This window comes from Cucumis melo, chromosome 11 (genome assembly GCF_025177605.1).
Source record: "Cucumis melo cultivar AY chromosome 11, USDA_Cmelo_AY_1.0, whole genome shotgun sequence".
Taxonomy (NCBI): domain Eukaryota; kingdom Viridiplantae; phylum Streptophyta; class Magnoliopsida; order Cucurbitales; family Cucurbitaceae; genus Cucumis; species Cucumis melo.
In genome coordinates, this window is record NC_066867.1 from 8,120,002 (window position 1) to 8,138,991 (window position 18,990).

General features: G+C 32.9%; 3 protein-coding genes across 17 annotated transcripts; 2 read left to right on the forward strand and 1 right to left on the reverse strand.

Annotated features, from left to right (window-relative positions):
* The first annotated feature begins 295 nt into the window (after positions 1–295).
* On the forward strand, positions 296–3,530 carry LOC127144020 (amino acid permease 3-like). 2 transcript variants are annotated; one of them, XM_051079418.1, is made up of 5 exons: positions 296–1,195; positions 1,475–1,667; positions 2,229–2,928; positions 3,039–3,178; positions 3,282–3,530. In XM_051079418.1, the coding sequence occupies exons 3-5, from the start codon at positions 2,787–2,789 to the stop codon at positions 3,447–3,449; spliced, it is 450 nt and encodes a 149-aa protein (XP_050935375.1). In that variant the 5' UTR covers positions 296–1,195; positions 1,475–1,667; positions 2,229–2,786; the 3' UTR covers positions 3,450–3,530. The 2 variants fall into 2 exon arrangements, with proteins under 2 accessions (XP_050935375.1, XP_050935374.1); XM_051079417.1 differs by having other exon boundaries at positions 2,232–2,928.
* Positions 3,531–4,808: 1,278 nt separating this feature from the next.
* Positions 4,809–7,280, reverse strand: LOC103501102 (benzyl alcohol O-benzoyltransferase-like; the record flags this gene model as incomplete). Its single annotated transcript, NM_001297474.1, is given in 4 exon segments — positions 4,809–5,765; positions 6,241–6,495; positions 7,073–7,269; positions 7,272–7,280. Coding segments are annotated over 3 exon segments (1,385 nt in total), but the record flags the coding sequence as incomplete, so codon positions are not given.
* Positions 7,281–7,715: 435 nt separating this feature from the next.
* Positions 7,716–18,285, forward strand: LOC107991938 (uncharacterized). 14 transcript variants are annotated; one of them, XR_007815560.1, is made up of 9 exons: positions 7,790–8,437; positions 9,399–9,609; positions 12,964–13,080; positions 13,172–13,363; positions 14,846–14,961; positions 15,300–15,655; positions 15,852–16,594; positions 17,038–17,308; positions 18,146–18,285. XR_007815560.1 is itself a non-coding variant. In XM_051079419.1 (4 exons), the coding sequence occupies exons 2-4, from the start codon at positions 9,408–9,410 to the stop codon at positions 17,234–17,236; spliced, it is 291 nt and encodes a 96-aa protein (XP_050935376.1). In that variant the 5' UTR covers positions 7,842–8,437; positions 9,399–9,407; the 3' UTR covers positions 17,237–17,251. The 14 variants fall into 14 exon arrangements, 1 of the variants encoding a protein (XP_050935376.1); XR_007815559.1 differs by having other exon boundaries at positions 12,964–13,363; XR_007815561.1 differs by lacking the exons at positions 12,964–13,080; positions 13,172–13,363 and having other exon boundaries at positions 17,038–17,137; positions 17,223–17,308.
* Positions 18,286–18,990: the final 705 nt, after the last annotated feature.

Here is an 18,990-nt window from a genome sequence, read left to right on the forward strand (position 1 = left end):
TTTTAACAATCAATTTCATTTCACAATCCACATATATATATATTGCCACTAGAACAAATCTGGCCTTTAATGTCGGTTGGAAAAAGTGAAAAAAGAGCTTTAATGTCGTTTTTGAAAATGCGGATGTTTAATGTCGGTTTTAAGCCGACATTAAAGCTGGAGCTTTAATGTCGGTTTAAAACCGACATTAAACATCCTTGTTTTGAAAAGCGACATTAAAGCTCCTTTTTAATTTTAATTTTAATTTTTTATTTTATAAAAAAATGACTTTCTCTCTCTTACTTTACTCTTTCTCAATCACCCACACGATTTCATCCTTCCAATTTCTTCTTCACTCCTCATTCTCATCTAACAATCTTCCCTTTCTTCTCTGAAGAGTCGCTGGCACCACCACCACCATCGTCCCTCGTGCCCAGCTCGTGCCCGCCACCAACGCCGTCACTCCTCACTTTCTTCAAACACTGATGCTTGCCACCACCGTCGGGAGTCCTGGGTTTGTAACCATGTTCATGTCCAGCCCTCGCCACCACCGTCGCCGTCTGCGTTTATCTCATAAACTCCCTTTTGGTATAATAATATGCCATTGCTCTTGTGTGCTCACTTCTCTTTCTGTCAGTTTCCCTTGCCAATTCCTTTCCCTTTTTTCAACAATTCTTTACCCTTTTTTCTTAAGTTTTGATGTAAACTTTAATTCTTCTTTTATATACTTTTATCATTATATCTTTGTATTTTTCTAAAGGATATTGTTCTGTAATTTCACATTCTCAATTCCAGGTAATTTTCTCTCTTCTTTCTCTCTCTCTCTCTCTCTTATTATTGTTATTATAGTTCATGGGATAATATATTAAAATTGAGATGGGTTTTCATATCTTGTGTTGTAAAAGGGTTTCCCCCCTTTATTTTCATATATCATTTGGAATTCTCTATTAAAGAAAAAGGAAGGTAGGAAGAAAAAGGGGGGTTTTCTTTTTCCACTTAGTTATTTCTTCCATTAATTGATTGAGTTTGATTCATTATTTGTAGATTTATTGACTCATGAATTTGCCATCTTTTTTCTTCCATTATTGTTCTTTTTGAGCTCTAAAACAGAAATCAATGGAGGAGGATCTGCAAAAGAGAGCCACAAGATTACTATTGTTGTTGTTATCATTATTCATTTATGCAGATTTTTCTTTTATCAACAAGGAAAAAAATGGTAATAATTTTAGTTTTGTTTTTATTTAATTGTTTTTTGTTTGAAGATATCTTTGTGTCCTTCAGTTTTAAGATCACTCGTACGTCAAATGCAGTGATAAAAGTTAATATATATTATTTGATTCTTTTTCTATTTACTTAACTTTGAAAATTCAATTATTACTTCATTGAATATATAATGTCCATCTCTCTTTGTTTACTTGTTTATCATTTTGTCGACATCTATTTCTCTAGGTTTAGCTTTCTTACTCTGTCAATGTGATTTTCTATTCTTCTGCAGTAATTTACGGAAAGAAGTGATATGGGTTCACAATTGAGAACACTTATCTTCATTCGTACGAGATATTTTGGGTTTTGGGTTTATGCCTAAAAGTGGAAATTATCATATTATTTCTTTACTTAGAAACCTTTTGGGAATAATGACCTTCCCCTACATCCGCTACTGCTGCTAATGCTCCATTGGAGGCTCTGATGTAAGTTTCATTACTCAACTTTACTTTCTAGGATTACCGGTGGAAATAAGATGTGCCCTTGATATGTTTTTTCTGACCAACGGCAGGCTACATAGTACGGCTTTCTTCATTAAAGATTCTGTATTTTAATCAACTTTGCTTTTGTTGTTCAGTTTAGATTAGAAGGGTATAGTTCTTGAAATGGCCAAGCAGGATGCATATTTATTCAATGGTTGCTAATCATTTCAGAACTGCCTTGTTGACACACATAACGTTAAGAGGTTTTTGATTTTGATGCATTACTTGTGAATTTGATTCTTTAGGAATGTTACGGGGGAATGCAAGATTGAAGTTAAAATAAAGTTAAAGGTCATTATAATATAGGAGGACCATTGTTTATAGAATAGTTTTCACTTTAGAAATAAGAAAGCATGTATCGTATGTGGTAATGAATAGAGGAGGAATGAGCACCATTAACTCATTATACTATTCGGTATTTGCATTCTAAACCCATGAAAAATTATTGTTTTTATTTCATTTATTTAATTTAATTTGCTTCATAAATTTGATCTTTTTTGGTAGCAGGTTTAGCTTGAAGCTTGAATCTCGAAGGATATGAATAGGAATGATTTTCAGTTTGAAACTATCTTCAATTGGGTTGGTTCCTTTTTAACTGCCATCGTTTCTTTTGGTTTGATGCAAATTCACCAATCCAAGTTTGAAAAAGGTGAAGGTTATTGGTGAGAGGTTCTTTCAACAGATCTTGAGGCTGACTGTTCTTCTTCGAAATCTTTGTTACTGTTCTCAAAATATGAAGGCATGATGATAGAATAGTCGAGTAAAATGCCACCTGTTAGATTTCAAGAGCTCGATCATATTCTTCATTGGATTCAAAATACATTTCTGTTGGGTGATAACTTTAAACATGAAATTTTGAGGATTCATCACAAGTGTTTTAGAAAAGCACCTCAATCCAAATGAGATGTCCAATAATTACTATCAGAAGACATATTTCCTCCCTTAATTATTGCAGTTTTTCATTTTGTGTAAGTGGTGGGAAATTGTCAAATTGTCAAATTGTCAAATTGCTTTCATGCAAGTGGTGGGAAAGATCCATGCCAAATTAACAGTAATCCTTATATGATAGGTTTTGGTATTGTAGAGATAATATTTTCCCAAATTAAAGAATTCGATCAACTTTGGTGGCTCTCCATTGTTGCTTCTGTTATGTCTTTTACTTACTCAACTATTGGACTTGGCCTTGGAGTTGCTCAAATTACTGGTAAATCCCATTAAACACATGGATCATAGTATAATATTTAAAACCTTTTTAATGCGATTTTAAGATGAAGATTGTGACTGTACTGTTCTTGTTTTGATTGTTTGTTTTAGCAAATGGAAAAATTGGAGGGAGCTTGACTAGAATTAGCATAGGAACTGTCACTCAAACACAAAAAGTATGGAGGAGCTTCCAAGCTCTTGGAGACATTGCTTTTGCCTACTCATACTCGATTATCCTCATTGAAATTCAGGTACGAATCTCGGAAAAAATCGATGTCCTTTTCCTTTTCCTTTTCCTTTTTTCTTCTTTTTTCAATTTGATTCATGGAGGGTATGTTATGTTTTGTGGAACAGGACACTCTAAAATCTCCACCTTCAGAGGCTAAGACAATGAAGAAGGCAACTCTAGTGAGTGTGTCGGTGACAACGCTTTTTTATATGTTGTGTGGCGCTGCTGGCTACGCACCATTCGGGGACATAGCATCGGGAAACCTACTCACTGGGTTCGGGTTCTATATATAAATACAATATTAAGATTTCATTTTGTGTATGCAAATGTAAAAGACAAATATTAAAGTTTCTAAATAATATTAATTTTATTGATTTGTTGGCCTGAAAAAAAATATTTATTTACACGGATCGACTGTCAGTTTATAAAAAATGGAAAATAATGCAGCAATTAAATAAAAATAAATTTGTAAAAATGGATCCAAAAACAAGGCTTTAATGTCGTTTTTAAACTGACATTATTGGAGATCTATAATGTCGGTTATAAACCGACATTGTTGGCCTCTTTAATGTCGGTTTTAAACCGACATCAAAGCCCAACTGACATTAAAAGGCTTCAATAACACTATGAAAGATGTCGGTTGAAAACCGACATTAAAGGCCTTTAATAACGCTCGCAAAGATGTCGGTCGCCAAGTGACATTAAAGGCCTTTAATGTCGGTTTTAAACCGACATTAAAGGCCAGATTTCTTGTAGTGTGCATACTAGATTTAAATAAAGTATTTACCTTTTCTGAACTTTATGTCTAAATTTAAGAAAAAATGAGTAACGATGGTGGTGAGAAAATCAATGATGGATACACCAAACACATGAAAAAATCACCCAAATTAAAATACTAACTATATTTGATGAAAATCTAAATACCTAAAAAATTATGGAGAGAATTCTACCAGATCTTTAGCATGAATTAAAATCAAATTTTTAAAAAAATTCAAAGTGGCAAAGACTCGTGTTATGAAATAAGAACAAATAAACAAAACAAAAGAGAAAAATACAGAACAGAGAAAGTAAAGGATATATAACAATTGAACTTAACTGTGGTTTGTATTACAAAGTCATCATATACCACAATTTTTATGGTGTGCCATAGTATAAGTTACAATATGTAATTCAATAGGGTGTATGTTATACTATGGGATTGAAGGAAAGTTTTAATATTGATAACCTATATAGTTTATGAATATCTATATTAATAATACATTATATAATATTTATAATATTATTATCAATTTAATTTTGAATATCATTTATATGTTAAAAAAGTAAATTATTTTAAATAGCAAACGGTTAAAAGTATTTATAAATATAACAAAATTTCATTGTCTACCAATAGTAGATAATGATAGGCACTAATAGACATTAATGAACATTGGTATTTTGATATATTTCTAAATATTTTTATTTAATTTAGTATATTTGAAAAAAAAAAACCCTAAATTACTATTGTGGAAGACTGTTGGCACTGACTACGTCATATAGGTAATTCTAAAGTAGGTCGATGAAACAAATCTCATTTCGATGGGAATTTTATGCATAGTTTACTCCAAACATAATATTTAAAGCCACACATATGACTATATATATAGTCAATTCAAACCCACAGACAATCTTATTTATTATAAAGCAGATAGAATGGTTTGCATATCTCTATCAACTTTATCAAGAACTTGTATCACTTGCAATGAGGCATGAACATTTGCCCTAAATCTTTCCATGGCAGGAGGTGGCAAGCATAGAGGTACCACAATTCCCTTTTCTCCATTTCTATTCATGAAAGCTATAGAATAGCTTATCATACCTCGGATAATTCCACACCCTCCAATTATAGGTCCTCCAAAAATGGCCTTTCCCCATCCAAAGTCCACATTTTCGAACCCAATCCTCGTTATGTCTGACATCATAAATGGTCCAATTTCAGTGAAACGGGGTCGTCCTTTAATCACCATAAAATCCACCATAGACTTTATGTACTCCTTCGTGGCCTTAGCCTTAGCCTTCCTAATCAAGTCTACAGCATAACCAAGTGGGTTCCCACAAAGCTTCGCAACGGTGGTGATTACTGCAGGGAAAACTATTGCATTACCATAAAACCCTAATGGTATGTCGATCTTCGAGCGTAGATTCACGACGCAAAGAAACCGCACTTCCTCCTCTGGCTTGAGTTGAAAGGCTATGGTACGGAGGCGCCAAACATAGGCAGCGAGGACCTCGAAGGAGGAGCAATCGTGAAGATGGGCAGGCAAAGTTTGGCGAAGAGTAGAGATTTGACGTTGGGTAAAGAAGAATAATCGATCGATCATGTTATTGGCTGGAATGAGGGTGCTCTTTGTGTCGACTACTTGGTCGTATTCATAGTGGCGAACAGTGATTCTGGGAGGGTCTCTTGCGGTTAAGAGAGCTCTTTGCCATACTGGTAAAATAGATGGAGCAAAAGCTCCACGAGCTATCTCTGCTATAGCCTTCATGAATTGGGCAATGCCAAAACCATCTGCCATAGTATGATCGAAATGAATACCAAAAATGAAACCTCCACACTTGAGTCGTGTCACCTACATGATCAATAAAGGACAAACTAGCAGTTAATTTGGTGTTTTATTTAGGCTAACTTTTACTTTCATACTTTGTTTCGTTTCTTTAAGAAAATAGATTAAGGGCAAAAGGAATAAATATCTTTTAGTTTCGTTTTCTATTTTCTATTTTCTAATTAATCATATTTTCAAAACTCTTTGAGCACTTGTTTATCCGAATTTAGCACTTATTTTTACTTTGAAGAATGTATTTAAGAACTCAAATATTATATTAGGTTGAAGATGTGTAGTTGAGAAGCCTATACAATGAAGAAGACTAAAGAAACTCAAACTTTTTATAAGATAGATAAAACCCGTACTACCAAATAAAAAGAATCATACACTTTGGAAAGTAAACAAAATATGATTTCCAAAACCAAGCTTTAAATTTTATAAATTACATTTTCCCCTACAAATAAAAAAGCATAACATAAGACAGACGACAAAAATGAGATACCTGAATGAGCAATAATGGAGAATTAAGGACTCCATCAGAATTTAAAGAGTTATGTATAATATTGTTCTCCATGCTTGAAAGTGAATATGGAAGAGTATCCCTAAATTGCTCTAAGCTCACATCTGCATCCGCTTCAATGAACAAGATTCCTTCACCTGTACATTCTACAAAAAGCTTTCTTCCTGGCCCTTCTCTCAATCTTCCTGCTAAAGGATAGTAAAACACCAATGCCTTTGCGATTGCTTCCTTTATTACCTGTTTTTTGAAGAAAATCTCATATTAGAAAAATATGATGGGGAGAACTCACAAACTTTATACCCATGGGCTACTTCTTTATCTAATTGTCATCTTGCGAGATAGAAAATCTCACATGTATATGAGTTACATCTTTTCCTCATTGTCATCTTGTGAGATAGAACCTCATGTATATTTAATATAACTAAATAATGTACTTAAAGAGTACGCCGTCTTAAAATACTTGTTGAACACAAATTTTTTAAGTCGGCCAATTGGTTGTGAGATATATTTACATACGATATATTAGAGAGCTGGAAGTTCGAATCTAGACAAGTAAAAATAATTAAAATCTAAGAATAGTGATCAATTGGTTGTTTGCACTGATTATTTCTTTTTCAGTCCTTTTTTTATTTTTATTTTTTTTGAAAAAACACATTTTTAAATAGTGAACACAAAGAGACATTATGTTGTTAAAAACCGAACACTAGAAAAATGAGAGGACTTGACGGTACAAATACAATACGCGAAAATATTTTGCTCTTTTCATCGTGAAATATTGACTGTGAGACAGTATCTCATGTTTACCGGATATTACCTTCACTGGATCTCGTCCCTCCAAACTTGGATTATGGTGATAGATATTTACCAATGGCAATTGAAACCTTAAGCTTTGTTGATCATCCACATCAGAAAGTTGTTTAAATTCATACGGTGTAGGATTTGCTGGAGCAATCAATTCTGGTTGGCATTTTCGTACTTGAAAAGAAAAGTCGATGGTTTGCATTGTTTCCATTGAAAAAAGGGCGAGTTAAGAGAGGAGAGTTGATATTGAAAGAGAATTGTGCATGAGAATGTGAAGGGATGGCATTTCTATAAAAAGATGAGTGAAGTTAAAAGGGTATAGAAAGAAACGTAGAAGTAAAGTAGATGGTAATTTTAAAATCTTATCTTTCATATTTTTCGTTGTTAACAATTTTTGAAAGGCTATTCAAATTATTTTGTCGCTTAATCCAATTACGTTTTGAAATTTTCAATTCACTTAGAACGTTTATGACAACACACTTATATAAAAAGATAAGAAAAGAATTTGGTGTCCATCGATTGACAAAATTAAAATGATTTGATATCCTCTTTCCTTTTATCTCTTGCTCTCTTAAAAAAAAAAAGGCCACCAAAATGAACAAAAATGTTTATAAATATAGTCTAATATTATTCAAAGTTGTTGATCGACACTGGTATACATATACAATGGTTTGCTAAATTAGTTTGGTTAACATATTTCTATCGATATCTATCGCTGATACACTATAAAAGCTTGCTAAATTAGTAAATATTTTAAGTAAATTATCATTAAATTTCTCAAAGAAAAAAATAGAAATTTGTTTTAGAAATAAGAATGGATAGAAAAGAAAAAGAAAAAAGAAAAAAAAAAAGAAAAAGAAAAAAAATGGGATATAACAAGGGGTACTTTTTTCAAAAATATAAAAAAACGGCAAATTATTTACAATCTATAGAACAATTCCGAAAACGGAAAAAGCCGAGAGGCCATCGTGTAAAATAGGGGTGAGCATGGTGGGCCGAAAAATCGAAACGACCGACCGAAACCGAACGAACCAATGTCGTCGGGCGGGCGAAAAATAGTATGAGAGGTCGGGTTTCGGGTTTTGTAATTTAAAACCGACTTTGAATCGGTCGGTTCAAGATAGGAGGTCGGTCGGTTTGGTAAACCGACCGAACCGACTCCCTCTTTAAAAAAAAAAATATATATATATATATATGTTATATAATTTTGTAAATTAGGTTTCTTTCGTCCTCATTCCTCGCGTCGTGACCCATTCTTTCTCGTTTTCGCAATCGCCGCCGTCCGCACGCCATCAGCCGCAATCGCCGCCGCTCGCACGCCGTCCGCACACCTAACCCAATACCCGTTCGCTCAGCCGCACGCCCAATTCATTATTTGGTATTTTTTTTCTTTTCTTTCTGAATATATGTGTATGCAATAAGCTTGTGATGAATCGTTGTTAAACTATTCATGTTGTGAATTTATGAATTTAACATCTCCTATTCTCCTCATGCTGTTAAACTATAAGTTATATGATGATTGATGATGAAAGGAGAAACAACCAAATACAAGTAAAATAAAAATTGCATTCTTCAGATTTTTTGCAAATCTAATACAGCACAAATTTGTTGTCTTGAATTGAGACTATTGAAACAAGAAACGCATTCCCAACTCTGGGATCATGAGAAAACTCAAAACAAAAACTATATATATATAATTCGAAGGCAAAGAAAAATTTGATAGTAATTATTGGTATTTCGCAAAAAAAGAAAAAGGTTACGGGTAGTTTTTATGACTTGGAGCATGATTTAGATTGCCTGAGAATGAATTATCCGGATCATATGTTGAGGTGATTTCTACTAACTTAGTTTGTAATGTTGTGTGGCTTAATTCACTTTTATTGAAAATAAAATCCATTTGAACTTTGAAGTGATCTGCTGAACTGCAATGCACCAGAAAAAAAAAAAAAGAAAAAAAAAACAAGCAACTACTTTTTAGCATTGCACATTATTTTCTCCGGAAATAATTCCCACCATTGAGAGAAAACAATGTATTTTTTCTCTTTTTTCTTTAATTTTTTTCCTTTTTTTTTTTTGTTTTATTTTGTTTTTAATTGTTAAATGCACATTATTGATCATAGTTAAATTTGATAAGTTTTAGTGTTGTGACCATAAATGACTAGAAATGAGCCCTTTAGCATTTTGTAGTATTTAAATTATTGTCCTCTATATACGATTTCATGAGCTATTGTCTTAGTTGAATTTTATTTTTTTGTGAAATAATTGGAGATATGTATTGGGTTTCTTTTATTCTTCCCACACACACTAAAATGGAATATCTTTTTTTACTCTCATTACAGTTAAATCAAATGGATTCAACGGATATGGAGTTAGAGTGTGATGGGAGTTGTGAAGCTTCAAAAATCGCAAGGGACGAAGATACAGATGGCAAGGGTAAAACCATTGATGTTGATCTTGATTCATATGGCAGAGAAGATGTTCCAAATCCCCCAAAAATAAGGAAGAATGTCAAACAATCAATGGTTTGGGACCACTTTGAGAGGCTTAAAGGTGATCCTAATGACCCTCGTGCTAAATGTAAATATTGTGGAGTTGTTTATGCATGTCATTCTAAACGTAATGATACTGGAACTATCAAGCATCATTTAGAAAATTGCAAAAAGTACCCTTACCCAAAAAAGAGTGCCCAAACTCAAATGACATTAGCTTTTAAACCTAAAGACAAAGTTGGAGATAATTCTTCACAACTTGTATGTGAATCATTTAGTTTAGATGGTTGTCGGGATGCTTTAGTTGAGATGATAATAGTTGATGAATTGCCCTTTAAGTTTGTGGAGGGTAAGGGATTTAAGAAGTTTGTGGATAAATTAACATGTGGAAATCATACTAGATTTGTTGTTCCATCTTGATTTACTGTGGCTGGAGATGTGCTTAAGTTGTATGTTAATGAGAAGAATTGTTTGAGAGACATGTTTGTAAAAAATAAGTATAGAGTTTCTCTCACCACTGATTGTTGGACATCGGGACAAAATATTAATTACATGGTCCTAAAAGCCCATTTCATTGATTCTGATTGTTACATAAGAGAATACTTAGTTTTTCTCTAATTGAGAATCGTAAAGGTGATACTATCGGTAAAACCATTGAAAAGAATTTGAAGGATTGGGGCATTGAGAGGGTAATGACTTTGACGGTTGATCATGCAAGTTTGAATGACACTGTTGTTGCTTATCTTTTAAAGAGATTCAATAAAGGATTATTGTTTGGTGGGAAATTTCTGCATGTTCGTTGTTGTGCCCATATATTGAATCTTATAGTAACTGATGCTTTTAAGGAACATAATGATTGTATTGATAGGATTCGATATGTTGTGCGATTTATAAGGTCTTCTCCTGCTCGTTTTTTGAAATTTAAAAAGTGCATTGAACTTGAAAAAATTGCTTGTAAGAGTTATGTGTGTCTTGATGTTCCTACAAGATGGAACTCCACATATATGATGCTTGAAGCTGCTGTTAAGTTTGAAAAAGCTTTTGATAGATTAGAAGATGAAGATGCCTCGTATAGACATGATATGTCAACGAATAAGAAAGATTGGACAAATGCTTGGATGTTAATACGATTTTTAAAAGTATTTTATGATGTCACATTAAAGATTTCGGGTTCTTTGTATACTACTTCGAACATGGTTTTCCATCAGATTACAGTGGTTCAGAATTGTATACGTTTGAATGCGGGTAATGCAAATGCATTGTTAGTTGGAATGGCTAATAACATGAAGGCAAAGTTCGAGAAATATTGGGGAAACAATGAAAAGAATAATTTGTTGTTGTATGTTGTTATTGTGTTGGATCCTCGAAAGAAATTAAGATTTGTATCTTTTTGTTTGAAAAATGTTTTTGGTCCCGAGGTTGCTGAATCCATGGGAAATGTAGTGGAACAATGTTGTAGACATCTCTTTCATGAGTGTAGTACTACTCGAAGTGGGAGTAGACAAGGATGTAGTAGTACTAGTACAACTAGTACACAAACTGTTTCAGGCTTGGATGCTAATATTGATTTTGATTCGAATGAAAATGTGGGTGAAGATTTTGTCTACGACACGATTGTTGAGGAATTTGAAGATGATTCTACTACACCTTTCGAATAAGGATCATCGAAGATTGATATCTATTTGTTGGAAGCCAATGTTAGGACCGAAGGTGATTTTGACATACTACAGTGGTGGAAGATGAACAGTGATCGATTTGAGGTTCTTGGTCAAATGGCTAGAGATATTTTGGCTATTCCAGTTTCTATTGTAGTGTCTGAGTCGACTTTTAGTACTGGAGGACGTGTTGTTGACTCATCACGCTGCTCATTGGCTCCTAAAACAGTGGAGGCTCTCATATGTACTCAAAATTGGCTAAATTCTGATCCAATACATCTTCAATTTCAACATGAATTGGAAGAGGCTTCAAAATTTGAAGAAGGTATTTTCAAATCTTTACATGATATCTTTTGTAGTTGTAATGTGTAACTTTAGTGAAATCTTAAATTATTTAGTAAATTCTTCATATTGATTATGTAGGATTTCGGGTGGTTATGGAGAATGAAAAGGAGCCTGAAGACCTTACAGATTTTGATAAGTTGTCAATTACCGATTATTAACTAATTCTGATCCAAGACTTGTAATATTTCTATTGACTAAATTATCATAGTGTTTTTGTTTCATACTTTGGTTGTATTTGTGACTATTAATAGTAATGTGGTGAACTGAATTGAACTTGGATGTTTCTAACCCTATAATATTTGATATATATTTCATTTTCGTAGTATGTTTAGATTCTTATTTTTATGTTGTTTATTTTATTAATTTGTGTAATACCTATGAACTAAGCATTGAAATTTATAGAACTTGATTTTATTTTTTAATCACAATTATATGATATTAAGACAATATAGAATATATATCGTAGACTTTTTTATTGAAATTAAAAAGTGAAATAAAACATAATAACGTCATTCTTAGTTTTTAAAATCGTTTGTTTATCAAAAAGAAAGCAAGAAACATAGAAAAGGAAGGAGGAGGAGGAGAAGAAACAGGAAAGAAAGAAAGAAGGAAAGGAAAAAAAAAAGAAAAAGAAAAACCGACCGACCCGAACCGACCCGACCGCCAGTTGGACCGGCCGGTTTGGTTAGAACCGGCGGTCGAGGCCGATTTTCATACTTCCGTGCCGATTTGTAGTCGGTTCGGGGCGGTTTGGTCGGAAAACCGACCCCGACCGCCCGATGCTCACCCCTAGTGTAAAATACCAAAAATGTCTCGTTAACAACACGCGTGTAATATATTTGTGATCATTTAGATTTGGTTATTGTTTGGTACGCGATCGTTTAGATATGACTACAATTTATCTTTTTAATTCCATCGTTTAATTTTGTTACACGGTCGTTTAATTTGGTTACGTTTAAATTTAGTTACACGATCATTTAGATTTTATCGTTTAGATTTGGGGACTCAAGTATAAATGATTTTTTTTTCTTTAAAATTTGGTACACGATTTGTTTAATTCTTTTAGTACATGATCGTTTAGATTTTCTAAATGATAATTTATTTTTTTTACACGATAATTTACAGTTTGCTTCACTAGAAGAAATCTAGCCTTTAATGTCAGTTGGACAAAATGAAAACGGAGCTTTAATGTCGGTTTTCAAAAAGCAGATGTTTAATGTTGGTTTAAAACCGACATTAAACATCTGTCTTTTGAAAAGTGACATTAAAGCTATGATATTTTTTTTTAGATAAAAATTAAATATTTCTCTCTCTTACTTTACCCTTTCTCATGCCACACGATTTCTTCCTCACTTTCAATTTCTTTCTTCTCTTTTCAATCTCATCTCACTTTCTTCCCTCCATTCTTCGAACAGCCTCCGCCGTCACCACCATCGTCATACCTCGTGCCTAGCTCATGACTAGTCGTCGTCGAATATTCCTTTGGACTAGTTTTTTTCTTCTATTGTCGTTGTGCTCGCCACCACCATCAGGTAAGTTTACTTTGGGTTGCTCATCTTTCTTTCGATTTACCTCAACCTCTCTTGGTTCCTCAACCTTTTTTTAAATAGTTACTTAACACAGACACACCCAAGGTCACAACCGCTACTAAACCCTACGCTTCTTTTCAACTCTTGAATTAATTAAACGCACCAACTACAAGTGGGGTTTGCATTTGCTACGATTATCAATGTCTTTTACTTTACTAGTTGCCTATCAATGGATGCTGGGAGCATTCAACAAGACCATCAGAAACTTCTATTTTCTCCTTTGGAGGTATTTCGGTCTTCCTACCCAACCCCACTCTTTTTCATTCTTTTTCTTTCAATTTCATTTGTCATTGTTATTCTCGATTTCAACCAGTCAACAGTTGATATCGAGACCAACCTTTTCATTTAACCATAGTTTATTGTGTTTACTCTATTTTTTAATGCCCACATTTTTTATGAAATGACTGAATGATGACATTGGTTTTTTTTTTATGTCGTTGGTTGTTGATAACAGTTCACTAGTCAGATTGTTTGATGTTTTAGCTTGTTGGTTGGTTATTTAATATTTTTCTATCAAATGGGCTGATATTAAAAAAGATGTAGAGGTTGAGTTTAATATTTAATATTTTTCTGATTGGTTTATAATTTCACTATTTCCATCTGGAAATTTGTTTCTTGTAATGGTTAATCTCCCATGATGCCTTGCTTCTAATCTAGTATTATTCGACTTAGCTTAAATTATATTTATTCAATGTTTCCTTGTTGTGAATGGTTTTACAAGAGGAAACTAATGTTTTTCGAGGGATCTGAATTCCTTTGCTAATGTAAATTTTTTGGTTCATTTCATTCATGGGATGAAAGTTCATAGAAACCATCCATTTGATGGAATTTCTTGGTTCATTTCATTCGTGGGATAAAAGTTCATTCATGGGATGATAGTTGTTTAGCTCTTTCCAAAGAGTTTCAAAATGTTTGCTTTAGTTTAATTTTTAAAGAAGAATCTTATCATTAACTATAATGGAAGAAAGAAATTGAAATCAAAGAGAAAGTATTTTCGTTTGGACATTTATTATAAGATCAGGGTTTTTAAGATTGGTTACCATCAAATTTTCTCTAATAGTATCTATTTTGAACGTAAATTTTCTTGGGTTCTACCACCTAGAAATAATATGACCTAACATCCATTAGTGATTTGCTGCCGAACATAATTCATCCATAATTGAAACCATAGAACTTGAAATGTTTAAATTCTATTAGTATTTGTAGAAATATTTTATATCAATCAATGATCTTAAAAAACTAGATAGCTGCTTTGAAGCGTCTATATATATATTTTAATGCACCTGGGTTTGTGGCGTTTTGAGCTATTGTTGTGATCGTTGGTTAATTATTTGCTATGTATTTTTACTACACTTGATGTGATCCAAACTCAAAATTATTAGTAGCAAATAGTATTTTGATTTGATTTTCTTCCTATCTATGAAATCGACCCAAAAAACTTTGATGTCGCTTGTAGGTTTTCCAACATTGTTGATGTAACTAGTAATTTAGTTCTTTTAGCTTAAGAAAAACAAGTACCTTGTCTACCTTGTAATTCTTATTGCATGAAAGCCTCTTCGCTTTTAGTCTCTTTTCATGCTTTTTTTAGCCTATGACTTGTAATTTTATTGTTAAATTTAATGAAGGATAATAGTTATGCTCGAAAGAGAGGATAGTAATAAAGATCCTTCGGTACATGTTAATATCATTTTTTTCATAATCACAACAGGTATTCTGGAAGAGGTGTTTCATTGGATCCTCCTACAGTCTATATGCACGGAGGCAAATGGTATCTTTCTTTGCCAGTTTGATTGCAACCGAAGAGCTTGAGACTTGAGAATGTTTGTAAGTGAATGTAATTCTTGTCCATTAAAGTGTATCTTGTTTTGTGGAGGAGAGGTAATTTGGGTAGGGGTAAATTTCACGAAAACTGTGGAGTCCTCTCCATTTTTATTTTGAGAATGTTGATTCTTGAAGTGTAGCGCTTACTGTCATTTGATTCCAATTATTTTAAGGCTAATTCAGATGGGACAAACTATAATTAGTTTTTGTACCTCTTATGGGAAAGGATTTTAAAGTATGGAGTGTTTATGACTTTGGTTGCATACTTTTAAGTCATAGCTTAAGTAACAACGAATGCAATTCCTTTAACTAATTATTTTATCATGAGAATTGTTATACAGTAATACAAGGTGCTGAAGGAATGCATATGGTGGATCCTCTCTTCCAACGAGTACTTGTGAAAGAATGCCAAGATAAAAAGATTTCTGTCATTTTTTATGAGGTTTTTACTGGTTTTTTGCGCTTGGGTACTGAGGTACGTAGCCATTAATCATAACAAAATTTCATTATCTCATTGGAACTAAGAACGTGAAAAGGGGTAATTCAATCTATGGGTTCCTTACAAACTGCTGCGGAGCTACTTAATTGTATGCCAGATATAGCCTGCTTCGCAAAGCTGATGACTGGTGGAATTATTCCGTTATCTACTACATTAGCTTCAAACTCTGTATTTGAATCCTTTATTGGTGACTCTAAGGTAATTACTGCAAGGGTTGTGTCATTAGCTACAATGTCTCTTTGTTATCATCTGTCTATGAGACGATCATAATCTTATGACAGCTTATTTTGGTTATTTGTGTTTTTCGTTAGGCAGCACTCTAATACATTGTCGATTAGTTTTAGTAGTTCTCAATCAAAATTTATCAGCAGACTTCTGTATGGTTAATGTGTAGGATTGCATTATGATCTGCTTGTGTTTCCTTCACTCTCTGATCAACGCTGAAATAAGCTTTGCTCTTACAATTTTTGACATCCACCAAGTGGTTAAATACCCGTTTTCACGTTATTTTTAAAACTTGAGGCCCTTCTGCATGGACACTCATATTCTGCTCATGCTTTGGGCTGCACGGTTGCTGCGAAGTCCATTAAATGGTTTAAAGATCCTCAAACAAACCTGAATATAATTTATGAAGGGACATCTCTCACGGAGGTATGTGCAATCTATTTAAAGTTGTTCTCAAGTGGCTGGTTATACAAGTTTTCATGAATTTCTTTGGATTATAAAGTATGGCTAGAAGGGTTTGGATAATATTATACATCAGGGAAGAAGTTAGAAGAGAATGATAATTCTGAAGAGAGTTTGTGATTTCATATTATGTAATTTTGAATAAATAGGCATTCTCGTTAGTCATGATTAATAATTGCATTTAAAGTTATGTTATACTTTGAAGGTCTTGCTAAAATATCTTTCTGTTAAAGTAGTTGATGAATGGATGGATGGAGAGCTATAACCAATCCTCAGTTCGCCGCAGCTGCAACAAAGCAGAACAAAGAAGTGGATCAACCCTAGACCTGTTGGATTCTTTATTTACATATCTTTTGAGAGTTTAAGCAGCACCATCACCCATTTGAGACTCCCTAACAAATGCCAAAGAAAATCAACTTCTTTAGCTGGTTCTCTTCTTGTTCTCAGAAGGTTAGAACTTCCCAGGCTCTCATCCCATTATCTACATATATCCCTGACATGCATTATGTAAAGCCATTACCCATCTCATTCTCGCCAAAACATGGGAAAAGCTTGATGCTAAATCTAATTGTAACTCTTCAGATGAAGGAATTATGTTGAAGATGTTTATTGTTTACAGTCATATGTTGAATTCCAAAGCTATGCTTTGTTTTTTAAGTCTACTTCATTATCAACTACTTTCAGAGAAATGGCTCTTCACGGGAGATAAATAGCTCTTCATTAGAGAATAATGAACATGTATACATCCTTGTATGCAAGATCTCTTCTATTAAAGCTTAGAGAGGATGGGATTTAATTTTTTACATTATAGTCGGCTCGTTCTGTAGTCTTTTCTTGAATTTATGCCATTGTCAGTTTAGTAAAAATTGATGCTATCTTCTTCTGTGGTACAGATTTTGGACAACGGAAAAAAGATAGGATTGGAACATTTCAAGTCAGTGAAGCCTTGGGGTTTGGTGATGCTGGAAGTTTGTTTTTCACCCATATTTATTGGTTATGTTCAAAATGAATCAATGTTAATTTATCGAATAAATCTTTGTATTAACATTAAGCACAAATATTTACATTATTGCTGCAGTGTGCATTTTGTAGAATTGTGTGGGATTGATCAATACTTTGCAATGAATGCAAATAGATAAGGGTGTCATGCTCAACCGCAACAAGGTCTGTAATATTGCCTTTTTCTTGACTGCTTACTTGAATGGATCTGTTTTGTAGATTCTGTACTTTTGCCTTTTTGTACAATAGTGTTCTTTGAGTGTTCCAATATTATATATGATGTGTCTACCCTAACAAGAAAATCTAGTAGAATTGTATATGAAGAATGTAGCTTTCTTCTTTACTTCTTACTCAAACGTCTTTTTTCTTTTTTCATATGGGTATTGAAGTGACTGCTCCCTTCAATGGTGCGTTTGATTTTATGGAACTTTGTTATGACATTGGATTTTATTTTGAAAGAAACATGCTTTTATGCTTGATAAGTTAATAGCTTCAACATGAAAGTTAATGACCAAATGTTGGCTGATGGAAAGAACCAAATAAAGCATGCCTTTGGGAATTAATTAGATATTTATAAAAAAAAAAATGACGAATTGGAGTTTTTAATTGAGAATTGAAAATGATGAGGTAGTATTCTGTTGATTTTTATAGCATATGCTCTATTATAAATATATGTGAAACTTTTTCAGTAGGCTACTTAATTTAGTATTTCGAAGTAGCTTATTTTGATGACTAATGTACAAATAGTACAAAGGAAGCTTTTGAGAAAGTCGTTTTCATCAAAACTCGGAAGACTAATGCTCGAAGAGATGGTAGTTACCTTTTCATATGTTGGGTTTTAACTGTTTTTTTTTTTTTTTTTTTTTTTTGTGAAGATGTGCATTCTTAATAGTGTAAGCTTCTCTTATTTGAGTCAATTTCAATGTTCTTTTAATTGCTGTAAAGAAATTTTTTAATGTTTCAATATTCAAATTAAATTGTTTATTTTGATATTGCTTGTAGAATGATTGAAGACATATCGGGTTGAAAGCGAAGCGATTATGTAGATAGCCAGACTATTGTTGAAGTTGAAGACTGAGAAGATGTTTAGAATTTCTTGTTAAAGTCTTGTATTAGGATCTTGTTTCATGTACTGTGCAGAATGTATATATAAATATAATATTAAGATTCCATTTTATGTATACAAATGTAAAAGACAAATATTATAGCTTTTAAAATAATTTAATTTTATTGATTTGTTGGAGTGAGGAAACTATTTATCTACATGGACTCAATGTCGGTTTATAAAAAATGGACATTAATGAAACAATTTAATAAAATAAAATTGAAAAAATGGGCCCAGAACAAGGCAAAAATGTCGTTTTTAAACTGACATTAAAGAGGCCTTTAATGTCGGTCTAGAAACGACATTAAAGGCATCTTTAGTGTCGGTTTATGTCAACCGACATTAAAGGTCTTCAATAATATCATCAAAGATGTCGGTTTATAATCGACATTGAAGGCCTTTAATGTCAGTTTTTAACCGACATTAAAGAGGCCTTTAATGTCGGTTACATTAAAGCCTAACCGACATTAAAGGCCTTTAATAATGCTTGGTTGCCAATCGACATTAAAGACCTTTTAAACCGACATTAAAGGCCAAATTTCTTGTAGTGGCTACTTCAATCCAAATGATGTTTTTTTTTTAAGATTCTTTATACACAATTTTTTATTTTTTTACGTGATCGTTTAATTTGGTTATGTTTAAATTTGGTTACACGAACGTTTAGATTTGATAATTTAGATTTGAGGACCCAAATCTAAATGATTTTTTTACAAAAAACTTGATACACAATTCTTTTAATTCG